Below are 25,388 nucleotides of genomic sequence, written 5' to 3' on the forward strand. Positions count from 1 at the left end.
AGGCCACCCAGAAGGTTACACCAGCTGGGTGGGCTTGCCCAGGCTGGTCTCCAAGGCATGCTGTTGGAGGGAACCCTTCTGTGCTGCATGTTCCCGACCCTTTCTGGGATGCAGTGAGGCAGCAGAGCCCTTGGGGGTCTCTCATCCACTCTACACTCAACTTCTCCCTACTGTGGGATGGACACCCGACCTGAGGTGGGGCTCCTGCCCATCTGCAGGATGCAACCCCCTCCCCTGGCAACTCCTGTGTGCCCATCAGAGTGATGGCCAAGTCCCCGTGGCACATGGCATGTTTATATCTTCACCGTTAAACCCTTAGGACTCCCAAGCAGTGCTTTGGGCCTGATCTGTGTACAGTCTTGGATGTTTTAATTTGGACCTATTCATTAGCACAACACACATCAATTTCAGATAGTCCAGGTGCTTCTGTAGCACAACTCAGGAAAAACAACAAAACCAGACCAAACATGAAGCCTTAATCTAAATAAATAAGTAGATGTAATAGTCAACTTCCTGGAGTAATTGTGTGTAACTGTCTTTGGCAGTAGCAACCCTCACACACACTCCAGCAGCTTCGGGAAGCCTAATGCTGATGTTATGTTACGTAAATTATTCAGGGCTCTGTTACAGACAGAACTCAGCAAACGTAGAGGATAAGCTGAGTTTCAAGTATAAAATTGCCCCTTTGAAGATGAGAAGGGCTCTTCTGAGCCTGTTTGATCTGCTGCAGAGCACAGTGCTGCGCGTCCCACGGCAGGAGCGCTCCCCGCTCCCAAAGTCAGCCTGGCGTTATTCGATTGCCACTGAGAAATGTGCAAGGTGAGCACGGGGAGACAGGAACTCAACCAGGGCACTGGGGTGCGCGAGGAGCCACCTCTGCCTGACCCCAGACTCCAACAGCTCCAGCCAGCGCTCCCGCGGGGCCACACACACCAGGCTTTTAGCATCACTGATTTCTTTTTTCTCCCCCAGAGAGGTTTATTCCACAGCGTTAGCAGAGCAATATCGTGCTGGATTCACCCTCTAGACGAGCTGCTGAGTGACGCCGCGCCCTTGTGCTCGTGCAGGCTCGGGCTGCCTCAGAGCTGGCTGCTCCCCGGACAAACACACCCCACACCACCTGGGAGCCTGGAAAAAAGCCTCGGCACGAGGACGTGTGCTCTGAAGGAGACTCACCTCTGTAGGATGGTGATGGCTGGAACGCAGGTCACGCTGCCAGTCCCTCCGGAGACGTCCCCGCTGCTGGGGGACAGTGAGAACTGTGTGGCTGCTCGAGCAGCTCCACACAAAGCCAAAAGCAGAGCGTGTTCCCAGGAGCGCGTGCACTAGGCCAGGTTAATTGCATTAAGATGATTACCCATGTCCTGTGGGGAGCCCAGGTACGGCCCGGTAACATGCCCCGTGGACATGAATGCCACTGAGATCACTCGAAAGTCACCTCACGAGCCTGGACAAGGAAATAAAAGAAATTCTAACACGTGAAAAGCAATGTCTCTTTTTTAAAAAGCCTGGTGCAAGCCAATATTCTGCAAGACAGGACTGTAACTCACAGAAACTTCCCCTATGCATTTTGTTGTATGTGTGAATTTGTTTAAAAGCCACCATGGACACCTTCTGTACTCAATAAGGTCTTTCCAGCCCCACTCCAAAAGAGATCTTAGCAACAAGGAAAGTAGAGAAGAAATATTGTACAGCTTGTATTATTTTCAAAACAAGGGAACTATTTCAGCCTTGCCTTAGACATGCACAGCTGGGTACTGAAATTAAATCTTGACAGCAGATTTCATCATCATTATCATCATCATTACTACTACTACTACTACTACTACTACTAATAATAATAATAATAATTAGTGTGGCCTTGCTGCAAATGAAGCAACCTTACCTTGAGCTCTGCAGGGCACAGGGAAAGGCCTTTCCAAAGCTGAAAGCTGCCCCTCCTCACTGCCAAGACTTCTCCACAGCACACTGAGGATGCCCCTCGTGGGTGGGCTTTGGAGGCAGATGCAGCTGAGGGCTCTGGCACAGGCTGGCAGGGGCAGTCCTGCCCCACGGAACCGCCCGAGCCACGCCCCAGCACTGTGTTTTCCGGGTGGTGGTGCTGGGACAGGATCCTGCACAGGGGGAAAGTTGGCTGATGCCACAGTCCAGCCAGCCCCTGCGCTGAGCAGAGACACGACACAGCATCAACCACCGACAGGGAAAGACAAACAAAAGAAAACAAAAAAACAACCGGGAGATTCCCTTCCCTGTTGCACATGCAGCAGCATTGCCGATGGACAAAGGAGCAGTGTCTGGCAATGGCACTCACGTTGACCTGAGAACCAGCACAGCTCTGGGGAGTGAGAGACTTTCTGTGGTCAAGCCCTAAGCCCAAATGGCCCAAGGGGAACTTCTGTAACCACCCTTCATGCCACACCCAACTGCACAGGATCGCAGGTGCTGCCTGACCTTATTATGCCATGTCCTGCTTATGCAAGAGGCTTCACCTGGGGTTTGATTAACCACTTCGGAGTCTGATATCTGAATTCGTCAAAATAAAGTCTGATTAAATTTCTTGCCTGTTAGTCCTCTAGATCTTTTGTGCGTATGGAGATGAACAGCGGAAGCTTTGTGTGGCAGTAACAGCACAGGCACCTGCTGCACCACAAGTGTCCTGCCTGAAAATGGTTTCTAGTGAGCCTTCTGCAGGCAGGGACTCCATAGCACAGACAGACTCCACGGGGGAAGTCCTGGGGCTTAGCCCCGTGCCTGCAGAGAGGGTACAAGGAGCAGAGGTAATGCGGGGTGCTGCAGGGTGCCGCCAGGGCAGGACAGGACCGGACCCCAGACCTCTGGGCCATGAAGTCTTTGAATTAGATGGAAAAGATGCTGTATGTGCCGAGGTGCTGAGACCCACAGATGTGCGCCAGGCTCCCGAGTACACCCTCGTGAAGGGAAAGCATCAGCTCTCCAGCAGCGCCGGGACGAGCGCAGGGAGCCGGGGAGAGCATTATTTACACCGTCCCCATGAGCACCCCAGGACGCAGGAACGACCCAGCCCCAAAGCCGTCCAGGGGCTGCTGGAGAGGGGGAGCTGCCGCGGGAGAGGAGCCCGGAGCACCATCCCCGAGGCGGAGCCCGCCGGGGCCCCGAGCATTCCTGGGGAAGGAGCCCTCTGGGGGCCCGCGCATCCCTCGGGAAGGAGCCCGTCGGGGCCTCGCGCATCCCGAGCGTCCCCGCTCGCCCGCGGCGGCCCCACTAGATGGCGGTGCCCGCCCGCCTGTGCCGCCCCGCGGCATCCCCGCGGCATCCCCGCAGCAATCTCGCGGCCTGGCCGAGGTCCCTGCCCGGCCGCATCCCCCGGGACCCCGGCCCAGCATTCCGGGAAGTCCTCAAAAGCTTTCACTAGAAAAGGGAGCTGCAGCGGTGGCACCGTTTTTAAGGAAAGCTCCCGGGAATCGTTAGTGTCTCTCCCCGGCAATTACCGGCAGCGGTTGGAGCTGTGAGTATTCCTGCCGCAGGGAATGACAGCCGAGGGGCCGCTTCGGCACCTGCCGTGGTTTGGGGTACGGTTCCGGGGTCAGTGCGCTGACGAAGTGAACGGCATCAGGGAGAAGGAAGACTGTCCATGGCAGGGACTTCCCTAAGCCCTTCAGACGTACTGCGTTCCGTATCTGTAGGCACGGCCAGTGCTGGCTGTCAGCGCTCCTCAGCAGAGCCAAGAGGGCTCCAAGAATTTTAAGAATGCCCTACCTGAGGCTCCAGGCACTTCCTTGGGAGCTGGAAAGCTTTGCAACAGGTTCGGGTACTCCATGCAAATCCCAAACCCCACTGCAGCAGATGCCCTGAACCCATTTGCAAGACAGCGTGCAGCTCCCGGTCTCTGCCAGGGGCTCCAGCCTTGCACAGCTCCAGCTTTGGGATGTTTCCCCTGCCAGTGACCCATCGAGCCATGTGCATCCTCATCCCTGTGTTTCCCGGCCCCCTCCAGGGTGATGCCAGCTTATGTGTGGAAGTGAGTGTCCCCGGGCTGCTGTGTCCCTCAAGACCCTCCTGGGCACCCCAAAACACTCAGGGCTGGCACCAGATGCACTCACTGCAGGTGGTGCCCGTAGGACCAGACTGTCCTCCTGGGGCCAGGGGAGTTCCCTTTCCTTGAGCCCTCCCATGTGTCCCTGACTGTGATGCCATCACCCCAATAACGCACCAGGGCAAAGGGGACCCACCCTTGGCCCCTTCAAGCACTCCCTGTTCCAGGACACCACGGGCCGGGGGCTCCTCCGGGCCCTGTCACCCCACACCCCAGGCTCTGCCCGCCCTGCAAGCCAGGGGCCACCCACAGCCCTGGAAAGTTTGGGGGGCAATAAATGCTCCTGGCAGGGGTGAGGTGGGTAGTGTGTTGCGAATAGGGGACCTGAGTGAGGCTGGGAAGGAAAAGGAAAAAAGAAGAAAATAGGAGAGGAAAGGGGGGAAAAAGGAAGAGAGAATGAGACAAAAACACAGAAAGACAGAAAATCAAAAAGAAAAAGAAAGACAAGCAAAAAGTAAGAAATTAAACAAAACCAAAACCAGCAAGGGAAGAGGAAAGGAAGGGAAGCAGAGGGTGAAAGAGAGAAATAAAGGGTGGATAAAATACCAGGCAAAACCAAATATGCACAAGGAAAGGAGGGATGGATGTCGGAGGGGCCGAAGGAAGGCAGGCGAGCACGGAGAGGCAGAGAGTAGAGGCAGTGAGGTCTGGGGTCTCTGCTCTTCCCAGCAGCCCACCCCGGCCGTGGGCCCAGTTTCCACCCCGCAGCCGCAGGGCCGTCCCCCTCCCCAGTACTACCCTTCCCTCCATCCCCCGTGCATCGATTAACATTCAGGGGCTTTGAAGAAAATAAAGTTATTTATTGTCAAAGCATCCAACATACCCGGATAAACTATAAAGTTTAATAAATCTTTTCCAGAGGGGCGAGGAAAAAAAAAAAAAAAAAACAAACCCAGACGGGAAAGGGAAGGTAACACTGAACTACCGAGACTCCATTCCACGGGCACCAGTGACACTCGAAGGGAAGGGGCATGGGCGGCAGGGCCGGGCGGAGGGAGCGCCCGGTGCATGCAGGACCCCGGCCCGCCGCCCGCCGGCCCCGCTGCGCTCCCCCCACCCTTAACTTCATATCGAAAATAAAAATTTACCCTGACATAGAATTATTATTACATCTAAACCATAAGTGCTTAATAATTTAAGTAGAAACGTATGACAAATGCATCAATATGTTGCAATATATGACATTTTAAAAAATGTATTCTTAAAGTCATTTGATTTTTTCTCTTTTTCGCGGTGCTTTTCCTTTTCCTTTTTCTTTTTATTTTTTAGCTTCTTTTTCTTTTCTTATTCTTCTCTTCCTCCGCTCTCCCTGCCCTTCCCGCCCCTCCCCGGACAGTGGAAACGCGTGCATCGAAGGGGAAGGGCGGGAGCGGCCGGCGGCGCGGGAGGTCCCGGGCGGAGGTCCCGGGCGGAGGTCCCGGGCGAGTGCCCGGAGCCAGGGGGGTCCCCGCTAGTTGTGGGAGGTCATGTGGCGGGAGAGGTGGTGGCGCTCGCGGAAGGACTCATTGCAGATGGGGCACTTGAGCTTCTCCTCGCGGCGACGCTTGACGAGGGGCTCCAGCGCGTATTCCTTCTTGTGGTGGGAGCGCATGTGGTAGACCAGGTCCGAGGTCATGCGGAAAGACGCGTTGCACTTGGCGCACCAGTTCTGGGCCGGCAGGCACAGCGAGGTGAACGACGGCGGCAGCAGCGTCAGCGCCGACGGCAGCTGCAGCTGCAGCGGCCCCGCCGCCGCCGCCGCCACCGCCGCCGCCGCCGAGCTCTTGGGCCAGAAGGCCGTGGTGTAGAGGAAGGGGCTCTGCTTGGGCAGCCCCCCGCCGCCGCCGCCGCCGCCACCCGCCGCGTCCCCGCCGCCCGGCAGCTTGGCGGCCAACGCCTCGGCCGTGTACAGGCGGGCGGGGGCGGCCGCGCCGTCGGGGCAGGGCTCGCCCAGCCCGCCCAGCTTCGGGCCGAGCACCAGCGGCGGGACGTGAGGGAAGGAGCGGGCGGGCTGCGAGAAGGCGCTTTTCCGTTCCTCGGGCCCGCCGCCGCCGGGCCCGCCGGGGCCGGCCCCGAGCTGTGGCACCGTGCTGAAGGCGCTGCCCCGCGCCGGGCTGCCGCCGTCCAGGCGAGCGGCCAGCGGGCCCCCCGCTCCACCGCGGGGGCACAGCCCCGGCTCCGAGGCGCCCGCCCCCGGGGAGCCGCGCTCCGGGCCCTCCTCGGGGCCGCCGTCGGGCTCGGGGCCGCGGGCCGCCTTCTTCACCTCCACGAAGGCGCTGCGCTTGGCCTCCCCGGTCTCCGGGCTGGGCGGCGCGAAGAGGCGGCCGCCCTCCTCCAGCCCGCAGTAGGAGCCGGGGGCGCGGTACTGCTGCTGCGGGGCGCAGCCCGGCTCCTCCTTGGGCGCCGCCGGCAGCCCCGGCCGCTCCGCCGGGAAGCGGCCCCGCGCCGCGCCGGGGCCGCGATCCTCCTCCTCCGGGAACCGCCTCTTCGCCTTCCCAGCCGCCGCCTCAGGGCCGCCCTCGGGGGGCGCCGGCCGGCCCGGGGACCCGCCGCGCCCGCCGCGAGAATTCTCCAGCTCGCGCGCCAGGTTGTGGAAGTCCGTGGAGGGCTTGGTGCTGGCGGCGGGGCCGCCGTCGGGACCGGGAAAGGGGTGGTGAGGCGGCCCGCCGGGCTTGCCGAACTTGCCGGGCTCCTGCTCCTTGCCGGGGCCGTCTTTGCCGCCGGCGGCCTCGGCGGCGGGGCCGGTGTCGGGGCCGTGTAGCCTCTTGGGGCAGCGGAACCGGAGGTGTGCGGCGAAGGGCAGCTCGAACTGGAAGCGCTGGCTGCACTCGGGGCAGGCGAAGGGCGGCGAGCCTGCGGCGGGAGGAAGCACCGTCAGCTGGGGTCGTTGGTGGGGTATCCCCGGAGAGCTTAGGGAACAGGGGCGCGGGGTTCCCGAAGCCGACCGCCGCCCCCGATCCCCCCGGCGGCGGAAATCGCCCTCCCTCCTCCCGCCTGGGACTGCGGGCGGCCGCGAGGGGCACCCACCGTTATTGCGGGCAGGGGCCCGGGCCGGGCCGAGCAGCAGCAGCTCGGTGAGCTCTTTCCCGTACCACACCAGCAGCTCCTCGTCCTTCGCGATGCGGCGCAGAGAGCGGTAGAAGAGCTGCCCGCTTTTGATGTAGGCCTCTAGGTTCTGCTCCTCGCGCTCCCGCGCCGACTGCACCAGCCGCAGCCACATCAGCCCCTCCGACGAGCCGTTCGCCGCCGACGTGTCCACCTGAAACCCCGCGTTAATCCACCGGACCGAGAGCCTGACCGACCGACCGACCGAGCGACGGGACAGGGACGGGCAGCAGCAGGAGCGGCGGCGGCACGGTGCTGCCCACGGGGACAAGCCTCCCGGCGGCGAGGGGACCCCGGCAGAGCCGCGCTCCGCGGCGGGGACGCGCTCGGGCAGCGGCCGACGCGGCGAGGGGCTAAGGCCGGAGACGAGCGGCTCTTACCCGGAATATGTAGGGGACAGTGCGCTTGTCGGTGGACTTGAGGGCGATAAAAGCGATGCTGTCGTAGAGGGACGTGTGGCTCAGGACGCAGGGGCCGAAAATGGCATTTTCCGGGATGTCGCAGGTGGTGTAAACGCTGGTGAAAATATCAGTCAAGCACTGCTGGACTGTCTTGGCGTCCCCGTCCCATATTCCCCGCTGGACGCCGGCGTCCTCCATCCCTGCGGGCGGAGAGAGGGGAACAGCAGGGCCGTTACCGCGGCGGGTGCCGCTCAGCGGTGCATCAGGATGTGACGGAAAACAAATTATAATTAACTAGAATTGTTTAATAAAAATCAAGGGAAAAAAACACTAAAAATTAAAAAGAAAAAAATTGAGACAGTCCCTCCGGTCTAAAACCCCCCAAAAATAATAAAGCGGGCGAGAAGCTGCGGGCGGAGGCAAGGTGCGGGGACGCTGCCGCGAGGATTTATTTTTTCAACGATCGCGGCGAAGCCGGCTCCGGGCAGCGACCTGGGAGTCCCACCGGCCGGATCCTATCCGGGGCAGGCGCCGGGGACCGAGCGGCGGCGGTCTCCCGTAACCGCCAGAGCCGGGCCGGGCTGCGGGCCGCGCCGGAGAACCGAGTGGTTTCCAGTGGCTTGTCATTGTCGCCGATTGCGTGTCAGCTCACCTCCCGCTCCGCGCGACAAGGGGAACGTATGGCTCCTCATTACCATAATCCAGCACTTTCCCTCCGAGACTTTAATTAAAAGCAGCAAGCAGAGGTAATTATTTTTACCTCGACACGCTTATTTATGGTGCAGAGTGAGCCCGGGCTGCCGTGCCGTACGAGGGGAGGGATGCGGGCGGCTAGCAGCTGGCGGGGCGCGGACAGCGGGCAGGGCGCGGGGCCGGCGGCGCCGCGAGCGGGGAGGGAGCATCGTGCCCGGCTGCGGTACCCTCGCCCTTCCCGACCCGATTATGGCACGGCTACCTTCCCCCGCCCCATCTGCCATCGAAATCCGTCATTTGGGGCTGGCTCGGGAAAAGACCGGTGCTCCTCCCGGTGCGCCTGCTGACGGCCGCCGCCACTCGCACCGGACACGGCCCCCGATTTCGGGGTACGACCGGATCCCCGCCGGTCCGGGGACTTCGCCCCCGGGAGGGGCGGCGGGAGAGTCCCGGCCCCAACCCGGGAACGGGGCCCGCGGAGAGGACGCTCTGACCGCTTCCCCGTTCCACCGCTCCCCGGCGCATCCCTTCCCCGAAGGGATGATTTCTCCAAACGAAACCACCGGCACCGAGCGGCCCCCGCCGAACTTTCCCCTCGGCGCCGGCGGATCTCGTACGGCTCCCCGCGGCGCCGCATCCCTCCGGTTCCCCGGGCCGCCCCCGGCCCCGCGGCGCTGCCTCCCCCGGCCGCCCTTTGTCCGGGCCGGGCGGCTCCGGGGCCGCTCCCGCAGGCTCCGCCGCCGGGCTCCGCAGCTCGGGTAGGGCCCCGCACCCCGGGCAGGGCCGCCGGCAGCACGGCCATCCCCGGCATTGTTCCCGCTCCGGGGCGGTGAGGCGCGGGGGCCAGCGGGGCCCCTCCGCCAATACTCACCAGGGACAGTGGGGATAATCCTCGCCCCGACAGTGGCACAAAGGCGGCTCCGGGCTGGCTGCCCCGGGCTCTCAGCGCCGCTCCATGCCGGGCCGGGCCGGGCAGGCGGCGGAGCGGGAGGCGCGCGGTGCAGACGGACGCGGTGCAGTGAGGGGCTGGCACGCAGACACACACTTTTTGTTTGCTGCACATAATCTGCCCAATGACGCGTGACAGCCCACGTCCCTCCCGTTAACCCCTTCGGGGCTGCCCGCTCGCCACCCGCCCGCCCGCCCCTTACCTGGCCCCGGCGCCATCGGGCACCTGCGGGGAAGGTGATGGGAAACACGGGGCGCGGCCGCCCACTGACTCTGTCCCGGGGCAGCGAGCGGGTTTGGGGCCGTCGCTCCGCTACGGCCCGGCGGGGGTGTGGGGCGGGGAGCGGGGGAGCCCGACGGCCGCTCCGCCCGGCGCCGGGATCCCGGCGGCCTCCGCCCGCGCTGCCCCCGCACCTGCCGGGCAGGGGCACCTCGGACACGCACTAAAAACCCTCCCCGGCCGGAATGCCTGTGCCCCGGTCTGCGGGGCGGCCCTCCCGCACTGCCGGCGCCCGACGGAGGCCCGGCGTGCGGAGCAGCGGCAGAGAATACCCCACGCTCCCCGCCGCAGCCGGACCCCGCCGCAGCGAGATGGAGGACACGCGGCCGGAGTCCCCTGACCATTCTTCGCCGTTCACGGGGCGCGGGAGCGGCCGCGGGCTCGCACCTTCGCACACGCGTGGCTCCCGCATTCACCGACAGCGCGCCGATTCGGGGAGCAGAAGCATCTGCAGATTCTCTGTGCCGAAATAACGGGCTCACCGCACCGAAAAGTGTTTACTGGTCCCTCCCTTTTCGCCGTCATTTCAGGCACAAAACAGATTAAAAAAATTAGAATTTAAAGCCTTTCTTTAAACCAAACAAAAGGAGAGACAAAGCGTTTTCCAGGGGCAAACGGAGCGGGGTTTGCAATCAGAGAGTGGGCTGATGTTTGGCTTTCAAATTCACTCATCCTCCCCATAATTATGGTTTTCCTTGCATTAGGATTAAAGGCTGCATATAATATGCTTTCAACATTAATCTTATTAATTCGACAAAACGCAGTGTCTCCTAAAACGGAGATTGTCATAACATTAAAAATATGGGAATCTAAAAATCTAAATCTCAATTTCTGCTTGAAATGTGTGTGTGTGGGTTTCCAATTCCTGGGTTTTTACCCCCTTCTTTTCTTTTTTTTTTTTTTTTTTTTTTGAAGGATGCAGCTCTCGCTGTGAGATACAAATTGTCCGAATGACTGTCATTAGTAGTGGGGGAAAGAAAACCTACACGTTATTTTTATTCCCGAGAATTTTAAGGGATACCACGGCATATAAACGATCTCAAAATCGCTTCAGCATAATCTCACCTACCGAAATTCCCCGGGACTCGGAAGGACCGCGGCGGTATTTCTGAGCTTTTTAATCAGCCTCGGATGCCATCCAAAATTTGGATCCCAGGGCACGGCGTCCCTGGCCCCCCCAGAATGGCACAGCACCGGGATGGAGGCGAGCCTTCCCTTGGAGTTTCTGCTGCAGGTGCTCCGGCCGTGAGCGCCCAGCGCAAACACCGACGCTCCACAAAGCCCGGTGCCGGCGGCGCTCCCCCGGCCTCACAGGGATTTTTGGGGACACGGCCCAGGTGCGTCGGGCCCGATCCAGCCCCAGCAGCGGTGCCAGCGGGTGCAGTGTCACCTTGCGCGGCCGTACGATAGCTGCCCGCCACCGCCCGCTCCTATCTCTGTACTTCCATGCATTTTCTATCCGTTTATTCTTCCAGAAAACCTCCCGCGAAGAGCCCAGGTTGCCCCGGGCTGAGGAGCTCCGGCCGCCTCCCACAGACCGCAGGAGCCCTCAGCCTCCCGCCGCTCCCAGCCCCTCAAAAGCGCAGTCCCGGCCCCGCCGAGTCGCTGGCGATGGCACCGGCACGACAGAAGCGGTTCCCCGGCAAGGGAAGACCCCGGGTGCAGCCGGGCAGGATCGGGACTTGGGCTCAGAAACGGGCAGACTGGAGAACCCAATTCCCATGGACACGCAGCATCCAGCGCCAGGGGTGCAGCCCAGGGTCTGCTGCTCCCTGGCTGGGACCCTGAAGGGGGGCTCAGGTGGCTGCAGGGGCCAACGGGCCGGTGGAGTGGGGATCCCTGGACACCATTATCACTGATTATTGTGATAACCCTCTTCTGCCCACTGTGAGTTACCGTGGGGACAGCAGCAAGGGACAGAGTACCTGCCCCTCAAGGGTGTCAGTCTTCTCTTTCCTCTCTGGACTTCTCCCAGGCAGGTGAGGTGAAGGGGGCCAATGAGGCTGCTCAGCCTGTGGTCAGAAACACTACTGCATCCCTTGGGAAATGGTTCCTGAATTGTGACAGGCACCAGGCCTACAGATGTGTGGTTATTCGTGTGAGGAGACACATACACAGCTGAGAGTCAGCTCCCAGGTGACTGATGTAAAGTCCCCCATAAAATAAAATCCCTGAGAGAATACAGTAGTTCCCAGAAGTGCACAAGCCCAGTCACACTCGCTCCCACGGTGGCAGGGGACCATAAGGAGAAGGCATGAAGGGATGCCCAAAGCTGCCTTTCTGCCCTCTCTGCCTGCTGCTGCCAGAGGCAGAGCCAGCTGTGGTCCCAGGCAGAGCACACCAGGTGGAATGGAAAAGCCCCTCGAAACCGAATGCAGAGCCACAAGCTTTCCAGGTGCCTGGAGAAATACAGACAGAACAGTTCCCTTCCCTGGAGACAGACAGGCCTCTCTAGTGGAAATAAATCAGGGCCACAGCTGAATGACAAACCATCCTTTCTGCATGTCACCAGGCTCATGGATGGCGGCTTTCCTGGGGAAGCCCTGTGTGCTGGGGTGCCAGAAGCATCACCACCACACTGCAGACCTGTACATGGCATACAGAGCAGCAGGGCTTCTCCCACCAGCAATCCTGTCAAGTAGCAAAGGGATCCCGCTGGGAATCCTCAGCCCCACAACAAGCTGGATGTGTCCCTACCACCACACCTCATGGATGCAGTGCCCGGGACTCCCAGATCAAGTCACTGCAATGCCACAAAATGCCAAATCCCTAGAAAAGGGCCAGACACCAGCTTCAGCTATGGCTTACCCCAAGGAGCAAATGCTCCTGCTCCCCAGAAGGCCCAGTAAGACCTGTCAGACCTTCCCCATCTGCTTTCTCATGATTCAGAGACAGCTGAGGCACCCTGGCTGTTTCTTCCACCCTGATGAAACTCAAACTACTCCTATACTTCCTTCCAAGCATGTGCAGAGTCTATTGAGTAATATTAATTTGTATATTCACAGAAGAGTCACAGAAATTTTTTAATAGTTTTTAAATAATTTTTTATGGTCCAGACCATCAAATATAATACAGGTGGGCTGGTTAAATGGTACATGTATAGCCCTATATCACTGCTGACTCTCTATCTGAAAATGATTTTCTCAGCACTAGTTTTCTGCTTCTCCTCCTTACTTGGACTGACAGCAGCACGAAGGTTTAAAACCTGGAAAGCTTTCACCTAGCTTCACCTTTCTTCAAGTGTTTAACAGCGTGACAGAGGACGTGATAGGCTACAAGGGACAAGAAAGGCAGAGAAATGGAAAGGGGGAAGCCCTGTAGGACTGAAATCTGCTTCTGCCTCCTGTACACCCTTGGGCCTTTCTGTCCCCATGTGTCGCCACCAGCACCCCGTGCTGGGGCAGAGCCCACCCTGCCGCATGGCCCTTGGCCGTGCCATGGCATGAGGCCAGGCAGGAACCACGGGCTGCTGTGGGACACGCTGCAGCTGGGGGACGATGCAGAGCGCTGATCCCTGGGGACAGTCCCACAGTCCCCGGCCCAGAACTGCCCAACATGGGGTGCAGTGGGGTCAGGCAGTGCTGGGTTCCCTCTCCCTCAGGAGGCCTGAGCTCGGCAAAGGGCGGTGGCCTGGATGTTTGTCCATGCTGTCGGGTCACGAGGATGTCACTCACAACTCCCCACCGGACCCTGGGTGGCCACTATCAGAGGTAAACATGGACAAGCCTTGGCAGGAGCTCGCTGCCCAGGCTGATCCAGCCATCAGGTGGATGATCCTCATCTGGGAATGGCGTTTTCCTGCACTGCCTGGGGGCTGTAAAGGCCTCGGATGCTCCAGTGAGTGATAGTCCCTAAAGTTTGCAGACGTTTGCTAAACCCTGGCGCAGAGGGGGTGGGGAGAGCAGTGAAAGGACAGACAGACGGGGCCGGGGGGAGGGAAAAGAGAAAGATGCTGAGGATTTCAGATCCGACTCTGCTACAGCAACTTGACGTGGGGTGTGTGAAGGAGCCTGAAACTTAAAAAGATTTATTTTCTCTAGTCATAAATCTCATCCCGTTGTTCCTCTGACCAACCAAGCATGATAAAGTCCTTTTCCATAAAGTATTCAGTATTAAAGCCACAAAGCTCACCCAATCAGTAGCCATCTGCTTCTCCCATAACTGCTGCTCCAGAAGCAGGGAAAAGCAGCCAGAAGAGAAAGGGCACCACTGTTAGGGCTCCGGGACAAATGAGGAGGCACTGAATAGCAGCCGAAACCTTTGGTTTGCCTTGTATATCTGTATCTATAGAGACAGAGGAAGAAAGGAAGCATTATATTGATACAACAATTGTAAAACAAAAAAAGGAAGAGGCATCTAAAGGGCAATACAGCGGGCATCAGAGGGCCCCGCAGGGAGGGATGCTCGCAGCTTCGTACAGACCTTTAATTGCTTTAAAATTGAAAGATAAAGAGGCCGAGGAAAAAAACAGGGAAAGCGGCAAAACGACCTGCGTTATGCGGTGCACCGGCGCCCGAGCTCATGCAGCCAGCGGAGCCGAAGCATCCCTGGTCGGGGTACGATATCCCCGGGACCGACCCCCCAACACCCCCGACCGCAACCCGGCCCGGCCACGCCACCTGAACTTGTTTTCCAGCCGGCTAGGAGGGAACGACCCCCCGACGCTCTCCGGGAACTCGCCGTTATGAAGGACACACCCCACAGGCTCTCCGGGCCCCCGGGCTGCCCCTCAGAGGGCGTTTGGGGCGGCCGCTCCTCCGGCGCGGGGAACTCACCGCTCCCCTGTCCGCGACGCTCTTGGGCGTACAGAAACAAAACAGCAACGGTGTCACCCAAAAGGGACGCGGGGAGGGGGCGGCGAGAGGTGATGGACCAACGGGTGCAAGAGCCCCGGGCGGGCGGCACCCATCGGAGCGCGGCCCCCAGCCCTTCCCGCTCTACCGCCCGCCGGGCAATTAGCGGGTTAATGACCGAGTTAGCTGGTCCCCTGAGAGTCGGGTGTTCCATCGGCGAGCCCACCGCATGGCCTGGAGCATGGACATCGCCCCCAGCCCGCGGGGACACGGACATGGACCCACGGAGACCGGGCGGGATTAGCGGCGGCGGGCCGGGATTAGCGGCCGCCCGCACTGCTGCCGCTCTCCGGGATTACGAGGCGGCCCCGTGCCCGCTCCCCCGCTGGGCGGGATGAGGGGGAGCCCCGGGAGCTCAGAGGCGTTCGGGGTGCTCGGAGGGCCCTTGTCCCCCTGTCCCCACGCTCTGCCCGGCGTATGCTGCTTCCCTCCGATGGAGGGCAGGAGAGGAAAGACGAAGTCCGGGATGCTGCCGACAGCGAGGTGCAGGTGCCAGGCACCTGCCCGCAGCCATCCCGCTTCCCGGGGGGCATTGAGCCCCCCTTCCTCGGTCCCCTATCCTCAGGCACCGTGGGAGGTCGGAGAGACCAGCAGGAGTCGGGACCGGAAGCACAGGGGACAAAAGAAAAAGGGTGGTGAGTTTTTCATGGAAGTACTCCTGGCAAGGGAGGGAGAGCAACACAAATATTATTTACGCACCAATAAAACCAGGGGCGAGGAGCGACAGACACAGATGCACTTTTCTCTCTCCTGCAGGTTTGGTTTCTCTTGCAGAACACGAGTGGGTCTGAAGGCTGCGTTGAAGGTACAAGTCACTCCATGGCTTTCCCCAAGCACCGTCATGTCCAGCAGCCCTGTATTATGCCAAAAATCTGGCATGGCAGGCAGTGGCACATCTGCTAGGTGTGGATGACATTCATTAGCCAAGGTTCTCTGCTAAACGGCCTGCCAGAGCCTCAGCAGTGCTGCCCAATGCCAGTCACTCATCCGCTGCCAGCTCAAAAGCAATCCTGCTTCAGGGATGGCTTCTTTCCATGCTGGCAGGAGAAACAGAGGAAACTGCATTTAGATGTTTGGGATGTGAACAGGGCTGCACATGGGAGCAACAAGCAGATGTAGCAGGAGAGGAGATGAAGTTGTGAAGTGTCATTAAATAATTGCAGCACACGAGAGCTGTGCTGGTGAGCCCAGGTTAGGGAGGGGAAGGCATGAGCCCCTTTCCAAACCACAGGGCAGACAGCAGGGGATGCTTTTTGGACAGGAAAGGTAACGAGGCTAATGCAGCAAATGGCCTCCTTGTGCCCATGTGAAGGACACACAGACCAGCCTGGGGAGACTCATGCCAGGGCAGCTGGGAAAGCTGCCCAGGCCAGGGGAAGGAGCTGCACTGACCTACTTGATGGCCGGCATGGCTCAGCTGTCCTTCCCCTCTGGGGGTCTACCTGCTGTAGCCTGGACAGCCGCCCTGCTCTTGATGTAGTGGGCTCAGTGCTGGTCCTGACAGCTTGGTTTGCAGCCCAGAGGGGCAGCTGCACCCCCAGGGCAGGTGGGGCACTCACTGCACTCTCCTGTAAGTGATGTGGTAGCCAGAGGTGGAGGAAAGGAACACCTGCTTAGCGCTGCTACAAACATCAATCTCTGGGAAGAGAGGCTCCGTTTTTCTCTGCTCAGAGGCCCTGTGAAAGTCCCTGTTCCTACAAAGGAATTAAAACACCTTGAGATTAGTTGGATGTGAAGATGTTAATCTTCCTCTCTTATTACTTTAATAAATTTACAACCACCTAATGAGGTTTAAATTTGAGCCACTATTTGGTTTCAAGTGAACCTGGGAAGCAACCTCAGAGAAGTGCTCGGTGAAAGCTCTCCTCAGCCCTGCCTTCCCCCTGCTTCCACTCCGACTTCTATTTCTGTTTACATCCATTCACTTAAGTGTGGTTCGTAAAATGTGTGAGATGCTACCTACACATGCACACAGTCTCTGCCTCACAGATAATTCCTGTGACAGCCTCAGTGTCTGAAATCTTCCACTACTTTTGCTCATGCTGTGAAAGACCACCGGCAGTTCACAGTGCCTTTCCCGCTTCTGTCAGGCAGGCAGGGAATTACAGGCTTTTCCCCAGCACTGGTCTCTCCAATTACCCGTCCCAATAAATCCCCATGCACATGTACCTTGGGAAGCCCCCATGAGCCCCGCAGCCACGTGCGCCCCCCCAGGCTGGCACGCTGTTCTGTGGCGATGCCCATCTCCAGCACCACACGTGCTCTGCCCAAAGCTGATGGGACAATCTTCCCACAGGCGATGGTTCTCCCAACATCCCCTGCCTGGCCATCTGCGGCACAGCTCAGCTGTGAGCCCTTTCCTCCTGCTCCCACCTCCCCAGGAAGTCATTCTGCTCTGGCTGCATTCCGGGCTCAGCCTTATACACCTTCTGTTTCTGCACCAAGTTTGTCTCTGTTCTTGGCAGTTGGTTGGCCTCAATCAACTAATGTCTGCAAATTATAAGGTATTTCCCCAATTTCCTACTTTTTAGGGTTTGACACTCGCTGTACCACACACAACCAACACGCTCTTGGCAGAGACTGTTAAGAAGTCACAACCTTCCATCCTCAGACACTGGAACTGTGTGGCTTTAAGAGTAGGAACCAAATCAAGAGGCAAAGATGTGATGCTTCTCCCCTCTCTCAAAACATTACACCTTAAATAGGTGAGTAATCCCATTGAATCTACTCTGGTGCTTAAAGTTAAGCCTATTAAGTGTTCACAGGGCAGGGGTCTGCCCACAGAGAAGCCAGAAAAGAGGGGAAAGGGGAGAACAAGGTGCTGCTCTGAAGGGGAGACACGGAAGTGGCAAACACCTCTCTACTCTCCTTCCCCCCAGGGCCACCTTCTCCATAGGCTGCTCCTGACAGCCCCGGCACCAGGCTCCTTCAGGGTTTGGCACTGACACTGACAGCAGCAAAGTGAGGGCAATAATGGTGAGGACTGGCAGAAGGAGCAGAAAAATGTGCTTTAAAAACTCCTGTCAACACAAAAGCCTGAATTAAAGTTTTTAATTCAAGGGTGGGCTTTGTGGTCACTGTGTGGGAACTTTATTTCATTTTGTTTTCAAGGTGTTTCTCACATGACTCATTGTGTTAATTGTCACTATTTTCAGACGATGTAGGAGAGAGCAGAGTTACTGCTGGTCCTGTGAGGAGGGTTTTGTAGGAAAGTTCTCCTGCACGTGTTTCCTTTGCTCTCTTCAGATTTCAAGCATGTACTTATATTTAAACCTCAGTACTTTTTGGAACGGGGAGTGTCTCTTGGAACTGGGAGTTCATTCAAAACCTGCACAGCCACAGAGCTCTGGCTCTTGACTCTTTGCTTCAAGCACTGGAAAACCTCCTGCCTCAGCTGCACAAAGCCATGTCCCATCCTTTCATGCATTTCTTGGCACGTGCACATTCTAATTCCCAACACCACCCTCTCTTCCCCTTTTCCTAGCTGGCTTTTCTCTGGACGCAATGCATTATGCTTTCTTCTATGTACTACTCCATGCTGCTTGCACAATGTTTTGCATGATCTAATATTCTTTGTTCAAAACTGCAAAAAAATCTAAATAAAGACTATAGCGTGTCGCATCAGTATAGGCATCAGCTAACGTTTTCCACGGCATATGGTACTTCAGAAGCCATATGTACCACTGTTTAGTGATTCTGGCAAAGAGGCACAGAATGGTGAAATCCAACTGCCAGGATTTCTGAAAACAAATATGTAAATGCTCCAGTGCTTTTGTTATTCATAACATACCTCTAACACAGCACATACAATATGCTGTTCATTCTGTAACGAGCATACTACTAAACTATATTTGCTTCAGTTCTCATTTTAAAAGATTTTTTTTTCTTCTGTATGCACCTCCACCATCCTCTCCATCAAAATCAATTTAAATTGCAATTCAGAAAAGGCATTTGGTTTATTTTCAAGGATACACTTTTGGGGTGATTTTGTACCTACAAAAAGATCTTGCATCAGAACAAAGACAGACCATATCTCAGCAGCTTGAGAGTGCCCGTTCCAATAGTGGAATGAAAGCAAGGAAGGGAAGTGCATTTAACCAGACCAGTTGTGCAGACTGAAGCCTGCTCAGCCAGGAATAACCTCCTGGGGAACACGGGTGGGTTGGCCCCACTCACAGGCTAATGCAAAGCAACCAGGCTGACAAGGCTTTTAGGAACAGGCTCTAGGAAACAATAGCTGCGGAGGAAACAGTTGATGTCAGCCACGTGGTCCGAGGTCGACAGCAGCTGCCAAACTCTAACCTGGACTCATATGGGTCCCAGTGAGACAGGGCTCTGCCAGCGGCCGGGACAACGGATATGGTCTGGGGCTGGGGGCTTTCCCTGGAGAGGCCCAAGTGTGAGAGCAGTGCACAGAGCCTACATGTAGCACTTGTACATCACTAAAGGCTTCAGGCAGGAGCCCTCCTTCCAGAGCCAGCACCGGCATGCAAACAGGAATCAACACCCAATGCCACTAACCATTTCTGGCAGCGCCACTCCAGGTGCTCCTCTCATCTGCAGAGAGCCTGTCATCTCCACCCCGGATCTTGCTGAGAGGAAGGATTTCAAAATGTTACTCCTTAACATTCGACCTCACCATTCACAACAAACATTTAACATTCCCTGTCGCCACCACTGCCTCTGTCTTTCAGTTGATCAGTGTACATGAAGACTGAAATTCTGGGAGTGATCAAACCTATTTGGGAGTCACTGCAGCTCGCTCCCATCTTGGAAGTGAGACTGTTGTACCTCACCAGGGCCAGTGCTTAGCACCCCATGGCTCTCAGTGATACCAGAGGACCAGGCAAACATCAGGAGGAGGGGACAAATAGCAACGCCCCGGAGCAACACTTGATTTTTAGTCTATTCCTTTTGTAATTTACGCTGTTAAAACCAGCAACAAACCCATGACTCCCTGAACATCTTCCTGGAAAAATACTGTCACCCTACAAGGTCCTGAAAAAAATCATCTGTGTCCAGAAGTGACAGCATTATTCAAGACACACAGATGCCTTTTTCCCACGAGATCAAGGACTGCTGCTCTTTTCTTTGCCAGTCCTGCACTGCAGCATCCCATTTCAGCAAGCACAACCTCCCTTACTGGGGTCTTGGGCCCAGCACAGCCTCTGCCCAACTTCCTGCGCATGCACATCAGACGTGCTCGTTACCTCCTGTCCCCTGCCAGTCCCCACTGCAATACCGTGAGCTGCAAACCATCTGGGTGCCCCAGCACCTCCTTTTTGGTAGGTTTTCCCACCTGCAATAGGAACCAGGCTCCTACTTGGCTCCTCTGAAGCTACAGGAAAAAACTCTGTTAAAAATCTTAAGCCAGAGCTCTACATGCAGTCAGGTCTTTCACCCTAAACACTTGGGTTTTTTCTATTCTATTTCACAAAATAAAACCTTAAAATAAGCCTTTATGTTTTCCTACTTTCACAGGTCCTTCAGCCAGCGTGGTTTCTCCCTACTCTGTTCTAGCCAGCAGGTGATAACAAGTTGCTGTAAGAAATGCTGGCTTTGATTGTAAATGTCAGGATTGGAAAAAGAGACAATTAGAAAGTGAAAAGTGGCAAAAAGCTCCTAAGAAGCCAAAAATAAAAGAACAAACATACAATCTGGCTATCAAAAAGAAGCCATGTTTTTCTCTTACTGCAGTAAAAATTAACACTACAGCAGAGTATTTTGAAAGATAAATCAGGCGGAGAGGGAAATACAGTCCAACAGAGTCAAAAAGCTGGAGACACACCTGGGAAAACCACCTGAAGGGCTGAAAAAGGAGGGGACAGGGAAAGCCAAGTGCCTTGCACTGTGCTGACAGGACATTGCACTGATCCTGCAGCTACAGGCTAAGAAAAACTACCCTGAGGGAAGAGAGCCAAAAAAAGAGCCTGTTGATTGAGCTGGTTCATGTGCACCGGCGTTTATGGCAGAGCAAAGGTCAGGCTTGTATTACCTCTTGTGAATCCCTCTTGAACGAGCAGGCTGGGGATTTAATATGCTAAGGATGAAGATTTATTGACACACCAGGGGTTGCTGGCCCTAACTCTTAACCTGCTGGCAGAGGTTGGGGGTTTTCATTAAGGAGGGCTATATATGGAGTAGTTGCTGGCTTGGGCTACGAGTACACGTGATGTCATCCTACAGAACTTGCCACTGCCTAAGAGAAAAGAGACTGTTTTCTCTCAGCACAAAAGTGGGCAGAAAGCTTCCTCACCTAGAACTGTTGGAGCAGCTGAGGGCACTGAGAGGGTAGGCAGGGGAAAGCTGGAAGGGATACCACTGTACTCCTGCATTGCTCATCACATCTGTGAGCTCCAGATCAGCAGAGAAAACTGGCCTGTTAAGGGAGAGCAGTGCTCATGAGAGATGTAACACACTCAACAGGCTCGCTCCTCTCCTAAATCCCCTCCCTTGATTGCACAGCAACAGTGGCTTCAGGAGGGAAGAACAACCTGAGCAGTTCTATATTTATAAAAACACGTCTTTACACCTCTCCTACTACCTGTTTCTCCTTGAGGTCCACATCTCTGCACCCTGGTCCCTCCACCTGGAGCATCACCTCTGGCTGCCTGTACATGAGCTGCTGAGTTCTTCTCCCCCTGTTCCTCTTGGGATGTTTCTATGAACACTCCTGCATCCATCACCCTCTTGTTTAACAAGATCCAGCTCCACTGTGAAAACCTCCTAGGCCCCTGACCTTGCCCCATCAACTTAAAAAAAAAAGCTCAAAAACCATGGACTATCTTTACATTCTGTTTTTACACGTAGGACTCTCCCACACTTAACACATATTCCTACCTTTTTCTTTTCCTGTTGCAAATTGAATTTCCAGTGGTGCTGGGTGGGGGCAGAGGGGCAGTAACTTGACTCTGTCCTTCCTTTCCTGCTGCCTTGGGTAAAGTTCTCAGCTGCTCTCTTCTTCTCTCCTCTTTCTGTGGAGAAAGGCAAAGATTTCTCACCTGAGAGGCACCATCTCAAGGAGCTTCCCTGCCCCTTTGGGGCATTTACACACCCAAACCCTTTTGGACACCTGGGCTGCAGTGAGCACAGCTGGCAGACCCAGGCAAGGACTGGGAGAGGGATTCCCAAAATGTGCTCCTGTGGAAGGAGAGACTAATTTCTCTCCTGCAGCCCATGTCAGTGCTTGTTTTTTGCCAGTTGGCAGAGGGTGCCACTTCCTTTTCTGAGGAACCCTTAAGGTCCACTTTCTCCCCAGGGAGGGGGGGGGGCACAGAGGCTGGGGTGAATCCTTCCAGGCAGCCAGGCATCTGAAAGGAGCTGCAGACTTAGGGAAGAAGGAAGAATCCAGCAGGGGATCCAGCTTAGGCTCACAAACTTCTTTTAGCTCAAGGGGAGCAGCTGCACATCTCTCCCTTACCTGAGCCTTCCCATGGGAACACAGAAGGGCCATGTAACAGCAAATTTTGGAACAGGCATGTCTGTGAACAATTTCTGATATAATATTTGAGTCCTCAGATGTTCAGCCATTTGCACATACTGCACAAGGCCCTGATTTGCATAGGATTTGTATTTGTTGCTATTCACATTCGTAGGGGAATGCATACATTAGATTAATGTCATCACAGTTTATGGAGATCATCTGTGCCACAGTACCAGCTCGGGCTCTGACTGCATTCTGTGGCACACAGCAACCCCTCCTGCCCTGCCAGGGCCACGACAGCTGGGACAGCTGCACCAGACCTGGGCACGACCACACTGAGCCCCAGAGTGCTCCTGCTGGGCTCTCCTCTGCAGAAGGCCCTGCTAGCTTTTCCTAACAGAGAAGTTGAAAGATTAGCAGAACCAACTGCCCAAAATTGTTTAGCCCATGTTCCAAAGGTGAAATTAAAGAAACTATTTGGATTTATCCTCTTGTAAGACCTTACCTCACCTTCCCGTTCAGATCTTCAGTCCCTGCATAGGGACATTCAGCTGCCAAACATCCAACTAGGTGGTCCCTTCCCATCTTGCAATAGCATCCCTCCCTTGGTAGCTGGGATGGTTATCATTCCCTCCCTGGTTTTCCATGACACCTGGCTGCTCTTGACTGCTAGACAGCTGGAAGCTGTCACTAGAGATGCCGTTCTCACAGAAGCATTGCTGTTCTCAGTCACATAGTGTTTGTAAAGCAGATGGAACACCTCAGAAGAACAGCACTGCAGAAACAAAAGCTCATTTTCTGCTAGGGAATTTCTGTTATTGGGCAATTCCAATGATGGCAATTCCATCAGCTGACTTCACACCCCAGCAAGCCCACATGCCAGCACAGTCTAATGATGACTTTGTTAACCTGCTTCCACTACTGAGGCCCTGTAGCTCTACTTCCCAGGCCCAGCCCCCAGGCCCTTTCTCCATCTCTGTGCTCCCAAGTTGTACGGCACAGAGAGCAGCCAGGAGCAGCGGTGATGGGGGCTCACCCCCAATCTGGCCCTGCCACCCAGGGCTTCCCACAGACCTCTGCTCCACCCCCAGGGAGCTGAACATGCCTCTCATTCTGGTACTCACTTCTGAGCCACTCCTTGTGTGCATGATCAGTTGGGTTTCCTGCAAAATCTGTCTCAATCTTGATGATGCAACCAAGAGGAAGTGGGTAGCACAAAGGAAGAGCTCATGTCTCTGCAGATGATCTCACACTTACCCTGGTAACGGGGCAAGGAACACCTTTGGGCAGCTGTTTGGAGCCAGCCCCTGCTCCAGCCACATGTACAATCCAGCTGCTCCAATGGCTCCCTACCCAGGCACAGCTCTCCCACCTTGTGCCATCCCACTGCATCCCACCGAGCTGCTGTGGCACAGAAACCTCACCTAAGAGAAACACGTGCACTGTTCCAACATGGGTTAGTAGACACGATTTCAATATATGACTGTCAGAAGCAAAGTCTTGAAAAGTCCTTTCAATATTTGAGTGCTTTCCTCTTATTTTCCAAGGGATTTATGTGCTAAGAAACCTTCAAGGAATAATCAGCCCCCTTAGATACCTCAAAAAATGTCCCCAAATGATGTAACTAACACCCTTGTGACAAACAGCTCCCTATTTTTCTTTGTGACGGCTCCTACTTCCCACCAACATCTGTCACTGTGATTATGATCTCTAATGAGCTTCTAAATTATATTGCAGCATTCTGCCTTGATGAGCTACATTCAGTAACTTTCATTCTGCAAGACATGAAACACTTTCTATAAGATGCTGAATGAAAATTGCCTCAGCACAACAGCTGAGAAACTGGTTTGAGTTTTTTGGAGTTTTTTTTTGGTTGGTTTGTTCTTTGGTTTGTTTTTTTTCCCCCACTCCGTTTTGTTTGGGGTTTGTTTGGGTTTTTTTTTAGTGTTCTTTTGGTGGTTTTTAGTCACCTGTCTTATATGAGGAAGCCTAAGATCTCTACAAATGAGCAGAGATTTGAGCCCTCCTACACCTCACACCCAAAAAAACTTCCACCCAAAGATGGGGACTGTCTCTTACCACACAGCAGCAAAGACATCAAATGTTTCTGTAAAGCAGAACAGGGGAAAAAATCGAAGTCAAGGCCCCAGAGAAACTTCCCATGATTTTTATGTTGTTTTCCAGATACAAGTGAAGGCTAGTTTGGGTGATTTACCCAGACACTTGGGATGTGGTACAGACTCAGTTCCCCCAGGCTGCCAGAATGCAGCATTATGCTCCACACCTCCACACATTTTTTCCCCTGATAAGCACACTTAGCGAAACTGGAAAAGTGAATATTAACCAGCAAGTTTTGCTGCCTTGACTATATAGAATCAGTGCCACAGCTGTGGTCATAGATCCCTGTTAACAGATGCCCACCCTGGCTGGCAATCTGTAGGTGACTTGGATCTCTCAGATCCATGTTCCTGTTCGTTCCTGCAGTAACAGCAGCCCCACTCAGTGCTCTCACTGCCATCTTTCTAACATGCACATTCAGTGTCACACTGTGCATTAATGTCACTGCCCACCCGAAAAAGTATGTACAGGGTGTAAGACTGTACTCTCAGGGATCATTTCTGTGGTTCAGGACAGGGATAAAGAAGGCTGATGTTTGCATGTACAGCTTCCCCTGGGGCAGGCAGCAAGGTGCTGGCTCCCTGCTGGTGACTCAGCTGTGCCTTTCCCTGCCACTCACCCAGGGGCTGTGACGTAGCTCGTGAGAGCTGAGATCAGTACGGTTTCATTTATAGGACAGGATTTATAGGGGTTATTCCTGCAGATAAGGACAGGCAGTGTTGGTGAGCAGTTGCCACACTTCCAGCTCAGAGCAGCTGTACAGGTGGGACAGCACAGGGCTGGCAGGGAGCTGCTGAGGACCTTGTGTACTATCACTTGTCTGTGCCACCAGGTGAGTTGCCCAAGTGAGCACACGCTGACTCACCACTGTCTCCGACTCAGGAAATGAGTTTGCCAGGAAATTAAAGCATATCTTATTCACACATCCTCAGCAGGGACTGAAGCCCCTTCCCTGTTCTATGTGCTTTTCTAAAGGTGACTTGTGCTATTTTGCTTCCGGTTTAGCTTTGCTAAACAAAATGTTTCCTTTATAAAGCTCTTTTACAGAGACCACAAGAATTCAACATAAACACTAAAATACTGCTGTGTGGGGATGACAGTTTAGTACCTCAGCTCTTTTCCTGTGACTATTACTGTATGTCAACCATGCCTGTTGCCCCAAAGCAAGGCCAAGTATGCCACCTTCTACATGAAAACACAAAGCCCTTACCAAGCCACTTTTCACCTGCCCATCCCTGGGCAAAGGGACATGACCCTTCCACCTTTAGAAATTACTGCATTCTCTGTTCTGCCAACAACCACTGCTGGAAAACGAGCCTGCAATCCAGACAACACTGCTCCACCTCCAGCCATCCTACCTTCCCAGACACAGGAAGAGAAAAAGATAATATTTTGGATGACAGACAACAGGACACGAGTACAGCTCACGATATAGTACAAGCTAAACTTCTTAAGTGTGGAGAAATTGAGGAAAAGGTAATTCAGAGTGAGGCAGATGTAAACACCAGTCAGATAA

General features: G+C 55.5%; 1 protein-coding gene across 7 annotated transcripts in view; it reads right to left on the minus strand.

The window, feature by feature from the left end:
- Positions 1-4,857: 4,857 nt before the first annotated feature.
- The window catches only part of PRDM8 (PR/SET domain 8), a 28,485-nt gene continuing 7,954 nt past the window's right edge, over positions 4,858-25,388 (minus strand). For 2 of the 7 annotated variants that reach the window (XM_071555281.1, XM_071555282.1), the window contains exons 3-10: positions 21,172-21,305; positions 18,853-18,923; positions 15,724-16,025; positions 15,031-15,368; positions 13,610-13,762; positions 7,537-7,757; positions 7,079-7,310; positions 4,858-6,904 (exon numbers count right to left, since the gene is read on the minus strand). In XM_071555281.1, the coding sequence (XP_071411382.1) occupies positions 5,523-6,904; positions 7,079-7,310; positions 7,537-7,755 (1,833 nt within the window). In that variant the 5' untranslated portion in view covers positions 7,756-7,757; positions 13,610-13,762; positions 15,031-15,368; ... (1 more) ...; positions 18,853-18,923; positions 21,172-21,305 and the 3' untranslated portion in view covers positions 4,858-5,522. Of the gene's footprint in view, positions 6,905-7,078; positions 7,311-7,536; positions 7,758-8,209; positions 8,242-9,121; positions 9,259-9,865; positions 9,929-13,609; positions 13,763-14,097; positions 14,262-15,030; positions 15,369-15,723; positions 16,026-18,852; positions 18,924-21,171; positions 21,306-25,388 lie in introns of those variants that run through there. The other 5 variants (XM_071555284.1, XM_071555285.1, XM_071555279.1 and 2 more) reach the window with 5 other exon arrangements.

This window comes from Pithys albifrons, chromosome 5 (genome assembly GCF_047495875.1).
Source record: "Pithys albifrons albifrons isolate INPA30051 chromosome 5, PitAlb_v1, whole genome shotgun sequence".
In the NCBI taxonomy this organism is placed as follows: domain Eukaryota; kingdom Metazoa; phylum Chordata; class Aves; order Passeriformes; family Thamnophilidae; genus Pithys; species Pithys albifrons.